At 46.4% G+C, this 18,519-nt stretch overlaps 1 protein-coding gene across 4 annotated transcripts in view; it reads right to left on the bottom strand.

Moving 5' to 3' along the window:
* Positions 1-16,394, bottom strand: part of LOC147906196 (cyclin-C1-1-like) — a 30,009-nt gene extending 13,615 nt beyond the window's left edge. For 2 of the 4 annotated variants that reach the window (XM_087377015.1, XM_087377023.1), the window contains exons 1-5: positions 16,212-16,394; positions 15,183-16,074; positions 14,442-14,548; positions 3,543-3,582; positions 3,324-3,368 (exon numbers count right to left, since the gene is read on the bottom strand). In XM_087377015.1, coding sequence (XP_087233141.1) covers positions 3,324-3,368; positions 3,543-3,582; positions 14,442-14,548; positions 15,183-15,214 — 224 coding nt within the window. In that variant the 5' untranslated portion in view covers positions 15,215-16,074; positions 16,212-16,394. The remainder of the gene's footprint in view (positions 1-3,323; positions 3,369-3,542; positions 3,583-14,441; positions 14,549-15,182; positions 16,075-16,211) is intronic. The other 2 variants (XM_087377029.1, XM_087377038.1) reach the window with 2 other exon arrangements.
* Between the last annotated feature and the right edge of the window lie 2,125 nt (positions 16,395-18,519).

Below are 18,519 nucleotides of genomic sequence, written 5' to 3'. Positions count from 1 at the left end.
GGTTGGAGGAGAGAGAGAAATGGCGCAGCAGGGTGGTGGTGTAGCAGACCAGCAAGGAGAGAGAGTAGGTGCCCCACTTCTCTATCCCTGAGAGTGTGGCCAGTCCCTTGACTTTATAGGTGTTGGCTGGATGAAAAAGCATGAAAAGCTAGGGCCCTGAATAGGAAAAGCAAGCTTTAGAAGGCTTTTTAGAACCCTAGAGGAAAATATAGCTAAAAAGCAGGGTTACTAAAATAGATCCCTAAAAACTAGGGCGAAAAGCTGAAATTCGAATTTTAAATCCTAATTAAAGCTTTTCTTTCTTCTTTTTCAAAGAAAAAATTCAAGACCACTCTACCCCTACTTTTATTAATTAATTAATTACCTATGTATATTTGATCATATCTGGTCCTAGACTACTCGGATTTCATTCAAATTGAGACCAACGGATAGACCTTGGCTAGACCTATCACCTAGCACTCGGGTTTTCGGTTTTGAAGATCACGTCCACCTCACCAGGTCCTATGTGATCTTAATCTGTCCTTAGTAACTAAGCATCATCGTCATTTCTAACACAGCAAGGCTCACCCCCAAGGCCATTGAAGGTAAACCCTTGTGGATGTGTGAGGCATCATCATTCTCGTGAGGCATGATGTGAAATATGGTGGTGATCCGGTAAGAAATCATACACTAGCCTCTGACACCATGTCACTGGATGTGACTATTGAGGACACTGAAGGTCCAATACCATGCTGAAGATGGTTAAGTAAAAGAGTCATAATGAAGATGACTAATCACACTGTAGGTGATACATGGTCACTCTAAAGGTGACAAGGACACACTCAAGGTGCCAATAAATAAGAGTCACACTGAAGGTGTCAATGTATAATGGACACACTAAAGGTGCCATACTATACTGAAGATAGCCTCATGGTGATCAGCATGGAAAGGAAGAGTACTCTGTATTGCATCTGAACATGTGCACATGGTAGAAGAGAATGCATGCCCGACCGGAATTGGAGTCCTGCAAATGGAACTCATACACACGTGTGATTAGTAGAATAGAATCAAGAATAATATGTCAGTGATGTGCCAGCAAAGAAGTACCAGCGTTTCATTCCCTCCATCACCAAAATAATTGTCCTCAACTGACGACAACCTAGGCAAGAGTATTGAGCTGTAAAGCATCCTCATACGGCTAGATGAGATGAGGATAATCAGCAAGGTATTGTCAACCAACCCACTTTGCATTAGTAGTGGGATAATGTAGAAACTTGAGGAGATACTTGCGTGCATAGTGTCCGCCTCGCGTACGTTTATCCTGGTGATAAATAACTTGCTCTAGAATGATAATTTCATCTTCATCTTCGACTTCCAGCTATGGTTCATCAGAGGGAGTAGATGGAAGCAATATGATAACATTCACTGGAGCATCTTTGAAAGCGGCCGAAGCACCTTGGACTCCCTCGAAATTTGGAACAACAACTAATGAAGACGCGATCTCAGGAGAGATGATATCATGGGTAGAGCCTGGATCGAACAAGAATAAGGCTGGTTTGTCACCGATGTGACCCCATGTCTTGAGAAGTTGGTGTGCTGGTTTGCCTTCATCTTCTTTTGTGACAGTCTTGGACTTTGGCTATTTCTTTTTCTGTTGCCGATGGGTTCGTCTTTTGCTTCTTAGCTTTCCTGAACGGGCAATCAAGAAATTTATGGGCCCCATCACATTTAATACACAGGACTTCTTTATGATACCTGATTATTGTTCCTTGATCCAACTGCTTCTTATGCCAAGTGTCTCAGTTGAGCCCGTGTTGGAGAATCCACCAGATTCTCGCCACTGCGGCCTCCATATCTTTCGTCTGGCCTCCGATCGGTCTCTTCCCATACCAAACTAGTTACCATCCTTTCTCTTTTCTTCGGGCAGCAGCGTGTTGTTGTAGCAGACTGGCAAGGAGAGAGAGTAGGTGCCCCACTTGTCTATCCCTGAGAGAGTGGCCACCCCCTTGACTTTATAGGTGTTGGTTGGATGAAAAAGCATGAAAATCTAGGGCCCTGAATAGGAAAAGCAAGCTCTAGAAGGCTTTTCTAGAACCATGGAGGCAAATATAGCTGAAAAACACGGTTATTAAAATAGATTCCTAAAAATTAGGGCAAAAAGCTCAAATTCGAATTTTCAATCCTAATTAAAGCTTTTCTTTTTCTTTTTTTTAATCCAAGACCACTCTGCTCCTACTTTTATTAATTAATTAATTGCCTATGTATAATTGATCATATCGACTACTCAACTCCTGCTGTGAAGAAGGGGAAAAGAAAAAGAAAAGCCACCTAGAAGGAGGGCAGGGAAGCTGCCTCACCCCCAAGAAAGGCTAGGGAAAGCCCTTGAAGAAAGAGGCACCTCGAAGAAGCTCCTGTGACCCCAACCCGAACAAAGCCAAGGCCCAAGGGTCGATGGAGGAGATGAGAAAGGGCTGAAGGGCTGCAATGAGGTCCTCTGAAAAGGAAGCGAGAGAAGAGAGGAGGAGGGAACGGGGGAGAGGAAGGCGAGGAAAGATCCGGAGAAGGGGGGTGAGATGGAGGTGGGAAGGAGGCGGAGGGAGAGTCGAAGAAGGAAGCGGAGAGAGGGAGCAGAGAAGGGGAAGGAGGTAGGGCAGGAAGTGAAGGGGAAGGAGGCAGAAGGGAGTCGGGGACGGAGACAGAGGCGGAGAGAGGGCAGGATGGAGGTGGAGGGGGAGGCGGGGAAGGAGGCGGAGGTGGAGGCCGGGAGGGAGGCAGAAGTGGAGGCCGGGAGGGAGGCCAGGAAGGAGGCGGAGGTGGAGGCAGGGAGGAGGCAGGGCAGGAGGCGGAGAGGAGGCAGGGATGGAGGCGGGAGATGGCGGGGGAGGGAGGAGGCGGAGGGGGGCTGGAGGGAGGAGGGAGATGGCGGGAGGGGGGCCACCAGGAGCAGCCAGGGAGCAGCAGCAGACTCCAAGCTACATTTAACATATTCACTACTTGACACCAAATTATCTATTAGAATGTACTGATATGTTTAACACCATTTTAGGAGAAGGATAAAAGTATCAATGATGGCTTAGATGAGGATTCTAAGCTTCCTATTATCTTGTACTAGCTTCCATTGCCAAGAAAATGTGCACAGACATTTAAAAAATTGGTTTATATCACAGAAAGCTCATGTGATGGACCATATGGTGTAGATGGGACACATCAACTGGTTTTATGCATCCTAACTATTTTCCATTTCTTGAGCTCGCTGTATGTACCCCATCGACCCTGAAAATTTCTAGAATAGAACGTAGCAGGAAAGTAGAACAATAGGCATAAATAGGCATTCTAGAACATACCTGGTGTAGACCCTCCTGAAGTAAGCTATTGCTGTAGCAACAACCCTGCAAATTTACAAACCAAAAATCAAAAAATGGATGATAAGCTATTGCAACTGGATAAGAGCAACCTTTCTTTAACATACTCTACCTCAATTATCTATCATACTGTACAAATGTAAGCGTGCCAAGAATATGCTAACAACAAACCCAAACTAAAAGAGAGTAAAATCAGCTCACCGTTGGCGCACCTTTGCTTGTTGCCCGAGATTTTGAATATCTGCTTGATAAAAGCAAGAAACAAGCATCCCATGAGTGTTATTTCCAGAGCCAACCTCGATCAATTAGTAGTTGTATCCTGTACATTGAAGACTTAAGTGCTAAACGTTGCAAATTACATTTTTTCGGAAAATATCAAAACAGGCTTTTTCTTTCTTCAGAAATACATCCTTCTATCATGCATACGATAGAGAACTCTGTGGCAAAGATCAGCACAGACAGGTCATAACATATTGCAATGGTCATCATTAAGAGCCAAGTCAAGATGGCAAGAAAAAAGAGCATAATGTGTCCTTAGTTCTCACAACCCATGTCTAAAACCTCAGAACCATGCACAAAGACTCAGATTTAACATTGATGATTCAGAAGTTCAGAAATGAGAATTATATGGTGGAAAATATACTGAAATCTAGGACATAATAAAGTTACATGATGTTTAATCAGACAGGTTATGTATTTTCATGTATGAGGAGCACAGCTCTGATTGTGAAACCTTGAAGAATATCTTTTGGAAAGATGGCCAGTAGTTCACTCGGATGGCTAGTTATCTGCAAAAATACAGAAAATGGTTGTGATAATTGACCGCAGGCCCACAAAATAACTAAAATCGGCCAGATCAATTTTAAAACTTTCTAGCATCTACTCATCCTCCCAAACTAAACAGAACCAAGAGGGCTTGCTTTAGCCTTATACTCCTCCCAACCTAACCAGAACCAAGAGGGCTTGGCTAGTCAATGGTTGGACCCACCCTATCCAATGCAACAACCTTTCCAGTTTCCGGAGGGAGAGCGAGCATGATATTTGCAGTTTCCATTGTGCAAGAGGCCCGCTCCTAAACATGAATAATTAAACCATGAATCCCTGATCTGGTCGGCCAGGCTGGTCTGCGAGATCATTGGCTAACAAGAGGCCTGGTCAACCAGTTTTATGCCTGCATAGAGGCCCCTTGGGGAAGCAACGGGGGGGGGGAGGGGAGGGGAGGGGGAGGGGGCGGCTGCAGAGCAGTTCAGCCATTTTGTGGTGTGCTTCCCAGGCATTCGCAGAGATATTTTGGCAAAAAAGGCACTAGTCATCAAAGGCACTTTGTAGCTCATCAAAGGAGCAGAACACCTACAGTGCTCCAAACTTAGCTATTGAAGACCTCAACGGAGAGCATGCAGCAGGAGATTGGGCAAAAATTGGAGGCCTCAGATCCAACACTTGGTGTGTTTTCCAGGCAAAAATTGGGCAGGGGAGCGGGGGGTACACAGCAGTTCAGCCATTTTGTGGTGTGCTTCCTAGGCATTTGCAGAGATATTTTGGCAGCAAAGGCACTGGTCATCAAAGGCACTTTGTATCTCATCCAAGGAGCAGAACACATACAGCATAAAGGGATTTTGGGGCTCCGTCCTAATCTATTGAAGACCTCGACAGAGGGCATGCAGCAGGAGAGAGCAGGAGATTGGGCCAAAATTGGAGACCTCAGATCCAACACTTGGTCCGATTTGTGGTTCCTTTTGGTTGCAATATCTTGCTGTCTATTTCCAGATCATTTATACATGTGTGTGTGCATACATTAACAAGGATCTAGATCAGGGTGTGATCTCGTGGGTGCATATGATTTCTACTGTGAATGTTTGTTTGGGCTTGGCCTAGAAAGCAAGTCCCATTCAAAGTTGGTCTCTAAAAGAAGACGAAAGTACTTCTGAAGCTTCCTTTACTCTGCAGCAGGAGAGAGCAGGAGATTGGGCCAAAATTGGAGGCCTCAGATCCAACACTTGGTCCGTACATGCTTGTGTGCATACATTAACTAGGATCTAGATCAGGGTGTGTTTTCCTTGATGGTATATCACAGTGAGCAAGCCATACCATAGGACAAGGAGAGTTTTCTGCAAAGGCTGGCCATGCTGATAAAAGCTGATGATGTGACCTCGCAGGATCTGATGGTTGGTCCTGATTGTGAACTCTTGAGCAGACAACAAATGCTTTCAGAAGGGCATGAATGATTTCAAGGAGTTCTTTGTCTCAAATTATGTACATGGTCTCTGCTAGAATCAGCTTGCATCCCTCGAAAGCTATCGAATGACCATTTTGCTCCATTACTGCTAAGCTAGAGCCAAACAAGTGTCAAGGTCTGAGCACTCTCTTCACGCACATCTAAAGGCAGAAAGTCGGGGCTGATTGCCCAGGGCAACTTGCAGCAAGAGTTCGGGGCAGTCTGTTCATGAAAGCACAGCTAGGAGGGTCGGCCACCAGTCCAAGAGGCAGAAGAACTTGGCAGCTGTTTGCATCAGCCTGTTGGGGTCGTGAACAGTAAAGGGGGCTTGTGTTGCAGACGTTAGAAAGGCAGTTTTCTTCACACCTCCATCCCGTCTTGCGTCTCTTTCTCTCCGCTTTGAGGACTGTTTGTGCCAGGATCAACAGTAGGAGTACCAGGTTTTGGAATAGCTCAATGGGACTCCTGTGTACGAGTAAGGAGGACAAGCTCGACGGCACAAATTATGCGCATTGGAAGCTCAATGTGAAGGCATGGTTCATCCATAAGAGTTTGTGGGAGCTTATTCATGGCTATGAACGGAAGCATGAGCATCCCAAGAGCTCTATCAACTAGGATGCCGAGTGGGAGGATGAGTTTGAGAACGAGCTCAAGGATTGGGAGAATTGGGACTCAAAGGCACAGTCCACCTTGGTCAAGGCAACCACAAAGGAGGTTTCTCCGGCTGTCATGACCCTAGAGAGTGCCTCTGAGGTATGGTCTAAAGTAGAGGACCTCTATGCCAGGGATTCGGTAATGCATACTGTCACCTTGCAGGGACGGCTGTACAATCTCAAGTTCCCCAAAGGGAGTTCCATGCAAACATTCTTGATGCGGGCAAAAGTTCTCCATGATCAGTTGCGGGCCATGGGTGCTGCCCTCAGACCGATCAGCTGGTGTCGCTCATTCTCACCAAGCTTAGTTCATATTACGAGATGGTTGCCCAAGCGTTGAGGTGCCAGGTCATCACGAGACATCTAGACTTTGATTATCTATGTTCCCTTCTTCTGAAAGAGGAATCAATCCTAGTCTCCCATGGAAGCTCAGGATCATTCTAGGTGACACTCCAACTGGAGGTGAAGCACTTTCGAGAGTGCACAAGGAAAAGCGGAGCAAGTGTTATAAATGCAGTAAGCGAGGGCATCTTGCCAGAGATTGTCTGTCCAGAGGCAAAACTAAGGATCAGGACTCCGAGTCGAGATTCTTCTTCAAAATTTGGTGGTTCCAAGGCAATTGTTGCCAAGAATCTCCAGATTATCCCAGCCTTCTAGCACTAGTTCCGCGTCACCCCCCAGGGTCACAGCTAGAGAAGGCATGTGGGAGGGAGTGCGGGCTGATAAGGGCCCCAACCGTTTGAAAGTCTGGCAGGGAAAAGCACATCTATGCAGCTATGGGCTAGATCAGTTTAGAGTTCATTGCTTGACATCACAGAGACTATAAATACCTTTGTAAGACTAGAATATATCCAATCGTTCAAATCGCAAAGACTATGGACAAGGTGTGTACTGGAGTTCATTGCTCAAGGTTCTTGTACGTAATGTGTTCACCGGAGGATATAGGTCGCGGGGTGTTCTGCAGATCATTCAACCCCACTGGGAACTCAGTGCAGACTGGCATGGGGAATCGCAGCTGAGGACATTTCATCTGCTATTCGAGGTGGCATTATGCTTCGAGGATCATGCTCTGTCCGAGGTGAATCCAATAGGCATGCTGCCGGAGGGTCCATGGTTTTCCTCAGCTTGCTTCTTCCGATTATTGTGCTATGAGCTGCAGAGAGGGGTTTAAAGTATAGTGAGAGAGAGCTTCTATGTGAGTGTGTCCACCTGAGAAAGGATAGGATTAGGTAGGCCTGATAGGATAGGTTAGGAAGGGGCCATTGGCCTCTGGGGAATTGCTGGGTAGGAGCCCAATTTGGGCTCCCCACCTTGTCGGGTTACCGGGCCTTACCGGTCGAGTGAACCTGGCCCAACCCAACCTTGCTTGCCCTTGTCCAGCCCCCTTGGCTGTGGATTGTACCCTGGATATATCAGTCGCTATTGCCCCTATTTGTGTCTATCTTTGTCTCTCACTTCTTGTGCTTCTGCACGTGCACTACTCTTACAGCAAGGCGTTATCATAATTGCCTACCAGAAGCTTTGATCACTTGGGGAGTAAAGCAGATTGATTGCTACTTCCTCTTCACCCCTTGCACCAAGATCGGAAGTGCTATCTTGGCCAAGAAATTGATGTGGTAGGAATCGCAAATCCTGGCCTCTTGTGCATTGGTGAACATATTCCACTCTACAATATCTTTGACATTGATGGGATTAAGGATGTACTCAAAGTAATAAACCCTTCAACAAGAAAGCTTGACTTCTTTGCATGATGTAATGCTCTGGTTGTCCTTAGAAGCCAGAGGATGTGTCAAAGATGATTCTAATACTGCAGGGAATCCTTCAAAGAGATCAAGATGTTAAAAAAGACAGAGACACACTTGCCCATGAGGTCCTCGAAGCCTGCAACATCACACTGTTGAATGTGGCTAGTGCCCCTGCGAATCCCAGAGGGACTTACTATAAGTTCATACAAAGCTTTCCTTGTGCGGAAAGCTAACTTATGGATGTCCAGACTTATTTGATGATATTCATTCTTCAGGTCAATCTTGGAAAACATATGGCTCCAAAATGTGCAGCTCTTTTGCAGCATTTTTTTGCAGGAGTCCCTACCCTTCTCTCTCCCTCTCTTTAGAGCTGTTAAGAGTGATTTTGTTTTCATATTTCGGTATATTTCCATGTGCTTTGATGACATGGCATTCCCATTCCCCCATCCCGAAACATTCCCATTTAGGCACCACAAACTAGCAGTCAAGAACAACTCTCTGCATTCTTGTAGCAATGTTTCCCGCCTGTTGATGGCTGGTGGTATTGATGCATTGTTGAGGTAGGCTAAAAAGCCTAACTCTCTTTGCATAACCCCCACTTTAGTTAGATGGTTAAAAACAGTGGTCTAGGATTAACGTCTTCGAGCCATGTGATAGGTTCCCCTTGAACAGTGAGCTCAAACCCTTTCCTATTGTAATTTGGTTGGACTTTGGACTCTTGCCACAATCATGCGCCCAAAAAGGAAATTTGATGCCATGTGTGGGTGCAACTTGGAGAGTTCTACTAGTCATCCACCATGAAAGCTTCAAGGTGGCTGCTTTGACCTGTTAGTTGGTCCCAACACTCTAGCTTGTAAGCTCCATTTGAGGTCTACTGTCTCCATGAGTGAGGTGTTCTCTCTTGGTTGCTTTGGTGGAGAAGAGGTCTCCACCAAAGCAACCAAATGAGGGGCTACGTAGGTAATTGTTCCATTCACTCCTTCTCGAGTTGGAAATCCTTGAGTAAAGGTAGGCTTTGTGATGCAAAATTGACGTGCGCTGAGTTTGAGCTGCTGAAATGCAAAAGCCCCCACTCTTGTTTATTGCTGGAGATCATCTCTCCCAGATCCATCCCTGAGAGGAGACGGCACGGTGGCCTGATATACAAAGCTGAAAGCACATGCTTCTGAACCATGAGAATGTCAACTGACCACCTCACCAAAGCGCATTTCTATGCCTCGTGAAGTATCAGCTACTACTATGGCTGCGGACATGCATGATCGAGAAGATCATGCACGTTCCAACTCACTGTGGTCTAGCTCAAGTAGGAGGGGGGTGGCAAACAAGGCCGTCCTATGAGTGGATGCTTGTGTGACAGTCGAGAAGTTCTAGGACTTTTGTGGGGTTCTGATGGGAAGTAGTTAGTGTTCATACGACGCCGGCATGACTAGATCAATACCCACATTCAACACCCACTACATCAAAAAAGAGATCCCCACTCCTAGCTTGTTGGCGCACTAGTTCTGTGGCCAGTATTGGGCCCTAAGTCAATGACAACTACTAAACCCAAACCTCGTCGAGAGAGAGAGAGAGAGAGATAGAGAGAGAGAGACAGACAGACAGACAGACAGACAGCTGAAAAGTGGTGATCTTACGATGGGTGATCCAGAGCTCTGTCCCTTGTTGGCCCAACCTCTCTTCCATCATGCAAAATATCTGATCACGAATCATAATGCCGAATTGAAGGCAGGTTCACTACTACTCTCCTAGGCTGCAAAATTAAATCCCTAGAAAGGATGGGAAGGGCTTCCAACTACTCCAAAAAAAACCCCTTTGTGAGGCTGAAATATCAAGATTGACATCTCCAATGCGATGGGGTAATCATCCAAGACATCGAGATAGTTCCAGGGCCCCAATCGCCAAAACTCTCATCCCTAGGGACCGAGAGAAAAGAGGGGAGTCTCTTGTGCCGGCACAATGGGAGACCAGCCCGTGGAAGTCAAAGTTTAGAGGAGAGAGGAGGGGGGGAAAGTGAAGACTGGAAGGTGGATGGCAAGGGTGACCACCAGGTGCACTGTTGGGGTAGGGGAGGAGGTAGGGGGGAAGGGTTGGGTGGGCGGAGGGAGAAGAAGAGGAAGCTAGCAAGGCAACTAAGGGTGCCAGGGAGGGGTGAGGGGGGTCGAAAGCGACGGAGGAGGGGTGGGAGGATAATGGTGATGGGGAGACCAGGGGCAACTCTCCTGCATCTGGCCTTGACGTAGTCTCCTAAGACGATGGAGAACCGTGAGATTCGAGGGTGAGAGGGCCTGCTAAAAGATCAAAGAAGATGTCTCCCTTAGGTCGTTTTGAGGGGACTCGCTCTGTCTCCTCCTCGTGAGAGGGGTTCCAGTGGTGGGGTCTCATTGCTTGTTGTCATCGACATGTACAACATCTGCGGTTCTTCGTACCTCTTTGCCATGCGCTTCATGTGAATCCAGAACCCCTCGAATGGCTCAACCCAAGGGTTCTGCAACTCCTACTATTGTTTGTCATGTCGACTCTCCCAATGTTCCCTTGGTGAGGTGGATGGAGATGCAACTTGCACCGAAATTGTAGGTGGTGATCCACCTGTCTCTGCCTGAGGCACTGCCCTGGGAGGCCTGAGACCTCGACTCTTTGTCATAACTCGTCCCCATCCAAGGTTTCTAGAAGAATCTCCTCATGCACAAAATCTGGGAGCTCCACAATCACCCAAGGATTCTAGGACTCGTGCTCTTGTTTGTCCTCTCGACTCTCCCAAAGCTGTCCTGCATGAGGTTGCAAGTGGGTGGAGACGCAACCTACACTGCGAGTGTAGGCCATCGCCAAGTGATCCATCTGTTTGCACTTGAGGCACTGCCCTTGGGGGCCTCAGACATCAACACTCTATCTAAACTCGCCCTCTCCAAGGTCTCTAGAAGAATCTCCTCGGGCAGGAACTCTAGGAGCCATGGAACACCATCCTTTGCAAGGACCAAAGCTGCTATAGGTGAAGAATCCAACAATTTCTGAAGCAAGCTATGATGGAAGACAAAATGGGACATTATTCCACGGGAAGCGTAGCATCACTAGAGACCTCGGCACATGATATGTCGAGTATTGTAAAACCGTGGTACCAAGGTATGAAGAAAACCAAATGTAGAGAGGGAAGATGGGGCTCTTTTCCACAAGGGCCTACATAGTGATAGGGAACCTTATCTAGAGAATCCTCTCCCATCGATGGTGACCTCTTGGATGTGGTCACCCTCTAGTGCCAAGCTTGCCTGGATCCAATCTCGAACCTAGCTCCGAGTGGGAGTGGGCCTACAATGTGGGCCACCACTGCTCTACCTTGAAGTGACTGTACGGCTACCTACACCTGCTGCTTGTCCTTTGGAGAAAGGGAAATTCAAATGGCTAGGGGAGTCAAGGGGCCCTCTGGCCAAGACCAGAAAGTTGCACCAAGATTACAAATTCCAAAGTCAAAACAAAGAGCTCCTCATGGCCAATCAGGTCCTCTTAGCCACAACGTGGTAGATTACCTAATGTTAATGCTTTCACGGGGGTACATGGGGCAGCTCAAGCACTCGATCATATGGTACACGGAACACTAGAGCAAGGGTTGCTTGATAAAGAGTGATTCTGCCCCAGGCGGAGGAAGAATTGGCATCATTGATCCAAAGATGCAAAGCACAGCCTTGTTGGGCAAACTAGTAGTATGTGGTCTCACCTTAGGTTTGGAGCCCTACAAGCTCTTGCTTCAAAGAGGGGTTCCCAAGAACATGGCAGCCCATCGATGGATTGTCTCAAAGGCCCATGTCACAGGAAGGGATCGTCATTGATGGAGATTCTATAGAGGGCTTGGCAACGTTGGTCTGGGGGACTCATCTGGGCTAGCCCGCAGTGCTCGGAGGAGCGGGAGCGCCAGCCCCTTCTCTGACATTTGGAGATTCGAGATCAAAAGGGACACTTGGTGGTGCTACAAACGCAAATTGGTTAGGAGTAGTGGGATAGTGGCCCAGCTGGTTCTTTCAAGGTATGGAGTCAACTCCCCCCAAAGCCAAAGGCACATGTGAGAGCTCTCTCTCACTAGAGAGGGGAGGGCATGAGGATACAAGAGATAGATGCCACCATCCTGAAGTCCCAGAAGGAGGGTCTACATAGAGCCCCAGCCTCCTCATAGTTGTATGGGTAGTATATCCACAGAGCCCTTGGCACCTTTCGCTCTAGGCATGGTCCCTGAGGCTTTCTACAGTCAGAGACAAAGTGAAATCCAGAGCTGGATGTAGCCTTGGATGCTAAAATGGCAGCGGATCAAAGTAATGGGACGCCTGGGCAAAAGTTGGTCCATTGAACCAGCACCATTCGCATTGGTGGCTTTGGCTTAGGAGGGCCCGCCCCTTCGGAAGGTTCAATAGGATTTGGAAGAGTGGTGGGACACTCGGATACAATTATGGAGGTCCCCTTCTTCGCATACACTACACACAGTAGACGCGTTCAAATGCAAGCAGCTGCCTAGACCCCCTCAAGAGAGTGCCACTGGGTGGAGCAAGAGTTCATCTCCATATTTGGTTGTGTTTATGGACCAACCTCCATCCCTGGAATATTTCATACTCCTTCTAAATGGTGGCCCACGGGAAATTGCCCACCGCCCATGGTTGGAGTAGATCCGCATGGATGGGAGGTGCCTATAGAGACCTTAAGACAATCCCACATTGCCTGAGGAGCTGCCCCATGGTGCAGAGAATTTGGCCGAGGAACCTCCAGATCGTGGCTAGGTCACAAGGGATGCACAAGGACTTCACCTAACATGCCTACAAACCGGTTTAGGGTTTAGGATTTAGGAGGCCACGCCTTTTGGCTGACAGAGGGAGGCCACGCCTTTTTGATTGACACGGTTACACCAGCCTACAAGATTTAGGGACAGGGGGGTCCTCCGGATTGAGGTTCAAGACGTGACTCCTCCCTCTCGTCAGCGGCTGGCACCCTCTCCACAAAAGTGTATGGGAGACGGTTTGGCAAATTGGGGGATAGCTTTCTCGACTTGATTCCTCTATTCTAAAACCGCCATAGCTTGTAAATTTCAGGGCAAATTTCTTTGGAAAAGATGGCTGTAATGGGCTAGGATTAGAGGGGGTTAGCACTATCCTTGCTAGGGGGTGTTCTTTGGAAAGAGCTGTCCTTGCCAGGGATGCTCATTTGGCGAAAGCTATCCTTGGTAAGGGGTTTTCTCCAGGGGGGTTTACTGTTGGAAAGAGCTCTAGAAGAGGAGAGTTGTAGCCATGTTGATGTGACTTACAGTCTGCCTAATCTAATTTGAGCGTCCCTGCCCCTTACTGTCTTCTTTCTTTCTCTCTCTCTCTCATGCTCTTTTCTCCTTTCACCTCTCACCTTCTGACTTTTCGCTTTCCTCCAAATCTGTCGACACACTCCTCTCTTACAGTGCCCATGGGCTGGTTTTTACTGTTCAATGCTGATCGCCCCCTCTCACAAAGTTGGAAAGTTAACCTAGCTGAGTTGGCCTGCTCAGTGTCCACTCTCAGTGATCAGTGTTGAGCCAATTTGGCATTGGCTAACATTCTTGTCCTGCTTCATTGTCCCTGCAGTGCCATTCATTCTGCAAGTGGACCTTCTAACATCCCTTTAGATGGCTATAAGTGGCCTCAACATTCCTATGGCCCCTACCATTAAACCCTAGCTAGATCTGGGTAACTTGCTTCATAGATGCACAGCATGGGGTATTGCAACCAAACTCAACTTAAGGTTTCCCCGCATTGCTTCCAAGCACTGTGGGAACCTTTAAGAGGGAGTGTATTAAATCGGCTATGGTTTGGTCAGTGACCCCTTTGTAAGCGGTGTTAGGGACCTATGGCTAACGTTAGGTAGGAAGTAAGCCTTAAAAGTCAAGTTAGGGAGGACTCCTAAACACAAATGTTCTTAGAAATAGGGCAAGCCCTACTGCTCATTGCTTTGGAGGCAGCTTTCCCTGGGAGAAGAACCAAGTAAACAAGTGAGTATGAGCCATGAATCACAGGTTAGTTGTGACAAAAATGAACAACTACACTAGATTTCTAAGGATATGAGAGGAGAATTTCAGAGGATACTTAGGCTACAGTTATATAATTTATGCCACTCAATTTCATACGTCTATTTATGGCTGTAACAGATCTCATTTTAACTCAAGTCATTAATTGTTGGCTGAGACCATTTTGCTTTTGTAATAGAATCCGGACTACTTTGGCTTATAGGTGCGTCGTGTGCTCAGCATATACGACCTGTATATCTTTATAACATACGGCAGGTATACATGTAGCAAGGAGAGTTCACATTTAACATTCAAGAACCATCTCACTCGGACTACTAACATGCATCTTATCATTCCTAGCACACAACTTTAGTTCTCGGTTACATGAAGCCAATTTTAAAGTCGCATGCCCAAGTTCTGTACACACGCGGTGCAAAGACCAGTTTAGATATTAAACGAAAGTTCGCACAAAGAAAATGTACCCACACGAAGACATATGAATCTTTATAATCTTGGCATCCTCCGGTGTCAATCCATTTTCCCGATCAGCAGGTAACACGTGGCCAACCTCATCTTGATCGAGAAGCTTTTTGCTGCATGACGAACTCGAAAACAATAAGGTACTTATATTCTTGTGCACAGAAATCTTGTGAATCCATCTGATTACTTCTAAGCTCCCCTTGATGCAGATATGACATCGTGATGTAAAGACTTAAAATCTTGCATAAAGGCTTTGACGGAAACAAAAGGGTTGAGGAGACCACACAAAGAAAGCCAATCTATTCTCTGGAAGAGACTCGGAGAATTCAAAATCATAATCAAGCCATTTGTCCGCGTTAACAAGTCCCATGCCTCAGGTAAACCTCAGGATTGGTTTCATCATTAAAAATCAACCTCCAGAAAAGAAACCAAATATAAACAAGAACATGCGAGCAGTCGCCACTACAAAAATTTCAATCTGGCCAAATGTTGAATGAATGAAACGGTCATCCAGCGGATGCGCATGGTCTCTCCATTGCAGAACATCCGATCTTATGCCACGAGGAAACAGCGGTGTATCCAAATCGATGGAAAAAAGAGAGGGGCTTAACGATCGCAGGCCTTTCCCTGCAGGTGAAGTTATGATTCCAAACCAGGGATCAAGTTCTTAGCGTCTGTTGCATTTAGGGGGCTTCTACTCGATGAAAGAACACAAAAGACAGAGAGAGGGATTCGCCTGAGCATTACCTGTGGGACGAATTCCAGAAGTTGGCGGCCATTTCCAGACAGGGCAAACGAAGGAACGGACTTAGTTCGCTGTCTTTCGGAATTCCCCCTTATTAATGCCGCACATGCAAAGACTGATAAGCCGGTGCTCGTAGTCTATTGCCTTTTCCACAAACTTGCATCAAAGCTAATCGCAGCCTCCTTCCACAAGGTTGTATCTAGCTAGACGTAAGTAGACATCAGAAATAGAAAGAGTGCCTGACCGAGATGAGAGAAGCAGCGTAAGCAGGCAGAAAGTCAAGTGACTGCAAGAAAAGGCCCAACCGTGATGAGTGAACACCAGAAAGGTGGGAACTTGAGCTACAAGGCCACAGAGCCGACGATCTCAATCTTGGAGGCTGAGAAGATAGAGCCACCAGGAAGACGACAAGGGAGGAAAGAATCGATCGCAAAACTGCGTCAAAGAAAGATTGATGGCGTGGCGAGGAGGGAGCGTTTCCTACACGACGAAATGAGGACAGGTGGAATGTGATCCTCGATTCATCCGCTTTGAGGGAGTCCGCACAGCCTTTGTCTCTCTGATTCTGGACACGTTCTTTTGTTGCTACCCTGTCGCCATAGCCAGATCTTTAGAGCAAGCTCTTGCTTGCCATAGCTCCAAAACTTCGGCAAAATACCCGATCCTTTCTCTATTGCACCACACAATCTCTGCCACTTCTCAAGTGGATCCCAAATTCCAATGCCGCAATCGGAAATTATCAGAATTTCGGATCGGTTCCACAATGCCGTGAATGCACACAGCACGATCCTTGCCACTTCGCGAATTCCAACGCCTTCGCGTACCGCCAGACGTCAACCGATCCATCGTAATTCACCTCGGGAGTCCGGCTGCTGTCGCTGCTGCGATTCGCATCTGCACGAACAACAAGCGAGTTTTTCACTGTCATCAAAGGTGGCTCAAGGCTCAACAAAATCGTCCAATCTACGCATGACCTATTGATCCATGATCCATCGTCGCTCATGGGGCTACTTTTGAGGCTTTTCGAATACCGAGATGGAGATATGATCATTGATGAAATATCACGGAGATGTGACTGTATTCCAATTTCCGAGGCTTGTACGACGACGACATTGAATCGCTGGCGATGCGTGGAACTTGGAAGGAGCTGCGCTCTGCGATTCAGTACTCCGAGGTACTTGAATGCGGTGCAGTGTGCACTTGGAATCCGTTGGCTTCTCAGAAATCCTTGGCAACAGTCAAACGCATTTCAAAGCAGCAATTACAAATTGCTCGAATCAGTACAAAGTTCAAACATTGTACGGCGCTTTTCTAACTTTGTCTTTGCTGCAATACTTTCATTATTCATGATTTCTCTCTTAGCAGCGATTCCCGCGCACACTCCGTTGCAGGCACCCCTTGTGCTCTACAAGGACATTTGAGGCATCTGGCCAGGCCCGAGGGTATTCGAGTGCTCAGGTGGCAAACACCGCCACCGCAACCGCACCTCCATTGCAAAAACAGATCCTTAGATAATTCAAAGATTCATGACTTTTAATACAGACCGCGATTGACCATGATTTAAAGCTCCCTCGTGTAGACAAGGAACATGCCCCTCAACCCCTCATAGATGGCCATGTGTGTGTGCATGCGGGTGTGTATGTGTGAGGGGTGGGGAAAGCCCAATATTTCTTGATTTTTAAGTAGCAACAAATTGAGGATACACATGGGACTCACAATCCAACACATCATGTGTAAATCACATTTTATGTATATCCTTGCAACTAATGGTGGCACTCATCGTAGATATCACTGTCATTACTCAGCACCTCCTCCCTAGTCAAGGTCTTGGATCCAAAACGCCTAAGGGGATGGCTAAACTCCTAATCTTGGTGAGTCTGCACAGTATCCCATTTCGTTATTATCCACCTCGTTATGCTTTGGACTTAGGAGATCAATAGGGCATCCCTCTTGCTAAACCAAGGGTGACCAACTCAAGCTAAGATCAAAGCACCTAGGAGCGATTCTCTGATGTGCTGAGCAGCACATCATCATGTTTACTACATGTCAAACACACAAAAATATTGCTAACATCAAAGGTAGTCACTTACCTAAGATTATGTGACCGCACATAATCCATACTTCCACCCTAGTACTGTGTGACCCATGATGCAAACATGTAATACTTGAGCATCCTAAGGAGACACTTATCCAATGATACCCCTCGCCTACAACCCATTTTCTATCTCCAATACATGAGCAACTCTCTCGAAAAGGCTTGAGTTGGTTAAACAAACACAACTCTTATCAACGAACAATAGCCTGCGACGACGGGTAGGCTGTTGTTTTGATCTCAGGCTATTGTTTTCTTGCCCTCTCAATCACTACACTCATAGCCACTCTTCTTGCAACCACTTTCCCCTCATTTTGCCTCCCTCAACTATGCATCTTTGTCTCGATATGCGCCTCATATGCCTCTACCTCGACCCTTGCATAATAGCAAAGAATGAGTGAATGAGTTTTTCGCCTAGCAAAAGAATATTTGCGACCACAATTTCACAACGTGCACTACCTTCACCAACTCAACAACCTCATTTATTAAAGCAATAACACTAACCTTACCTTATTGCATATTTAACATTGGACTTGAATAAGGACACCTTACCTATGTTGTCTCACACATACTAATTGAGGGGAGAGAACTAATACTCATAGGAATTTCGACTTTTAAATCGAAGGGGGGACATATTCATCATTGTCATAAAGTTATATAGCCCTCAATTTGTTGCAAAATTTTTGTCATTACCATGGTTCATCCCTAATCAAGTTCTTCAAAATATGTGGAGCAGCGAAAGCTCCTCCCTTATGTGTGTGAGTGTGGTGTGTGTGAGTTCTTCCAAATATGTAGATTTGAAGTTTTTGCGATTTTTCAACAAAATGTTTTTCATTACATAAATTTTGCAGGTTTTTCTTGCGTGAGCTACAAAAACTTTGAAGGTTTCATTTTTCATCCAAAATATAACCTTGACATTTCTTGGTCCATTGTAACCACAATGGCATAAAATTTGGAGGTTCTTACCTCACCATATTTCACATTTTTATTTCTCTATCTTGAGCCAATTTGGCCAAAATAAAATTGTTATGACAAGAATGCAATAGGCAATGGTAGCATTGTTGCACTTGGATGAGGAAGCAATGCATTGGTTGCAAAAGTAGAGTGTTAGAATATGGGTTGATCGTAAGGCATGTAAGGCAAGGCTTGAGTTATGATATGGTGATTCACAATCAATAATGTAGAGTCACTGACAAATAGCCAACTCTCAAGGAAGTATCATAACCTATTATATATGGATGACAAGC

Source organism: Dipteris shenzhenensis, chromosome 1 (assembly GCF_047967505.1).
Source record: "Dipteris shenzhenensis isolate YYH24624 ecotype China chromosome 1, Dip_SZ_1.0, whole genome shotgun sequence".
Classification (NCBI taxonomy): Eukaryota; Viridiplantae; Streptophyta; class Polypodiopsida; order Gleicheniales; family Dipteridaceae; genus Dipteris; species Dipteris shenzhenensis.
This window is presented reverse-complemented; position numbering and strand designations above follow the sequence as displayed.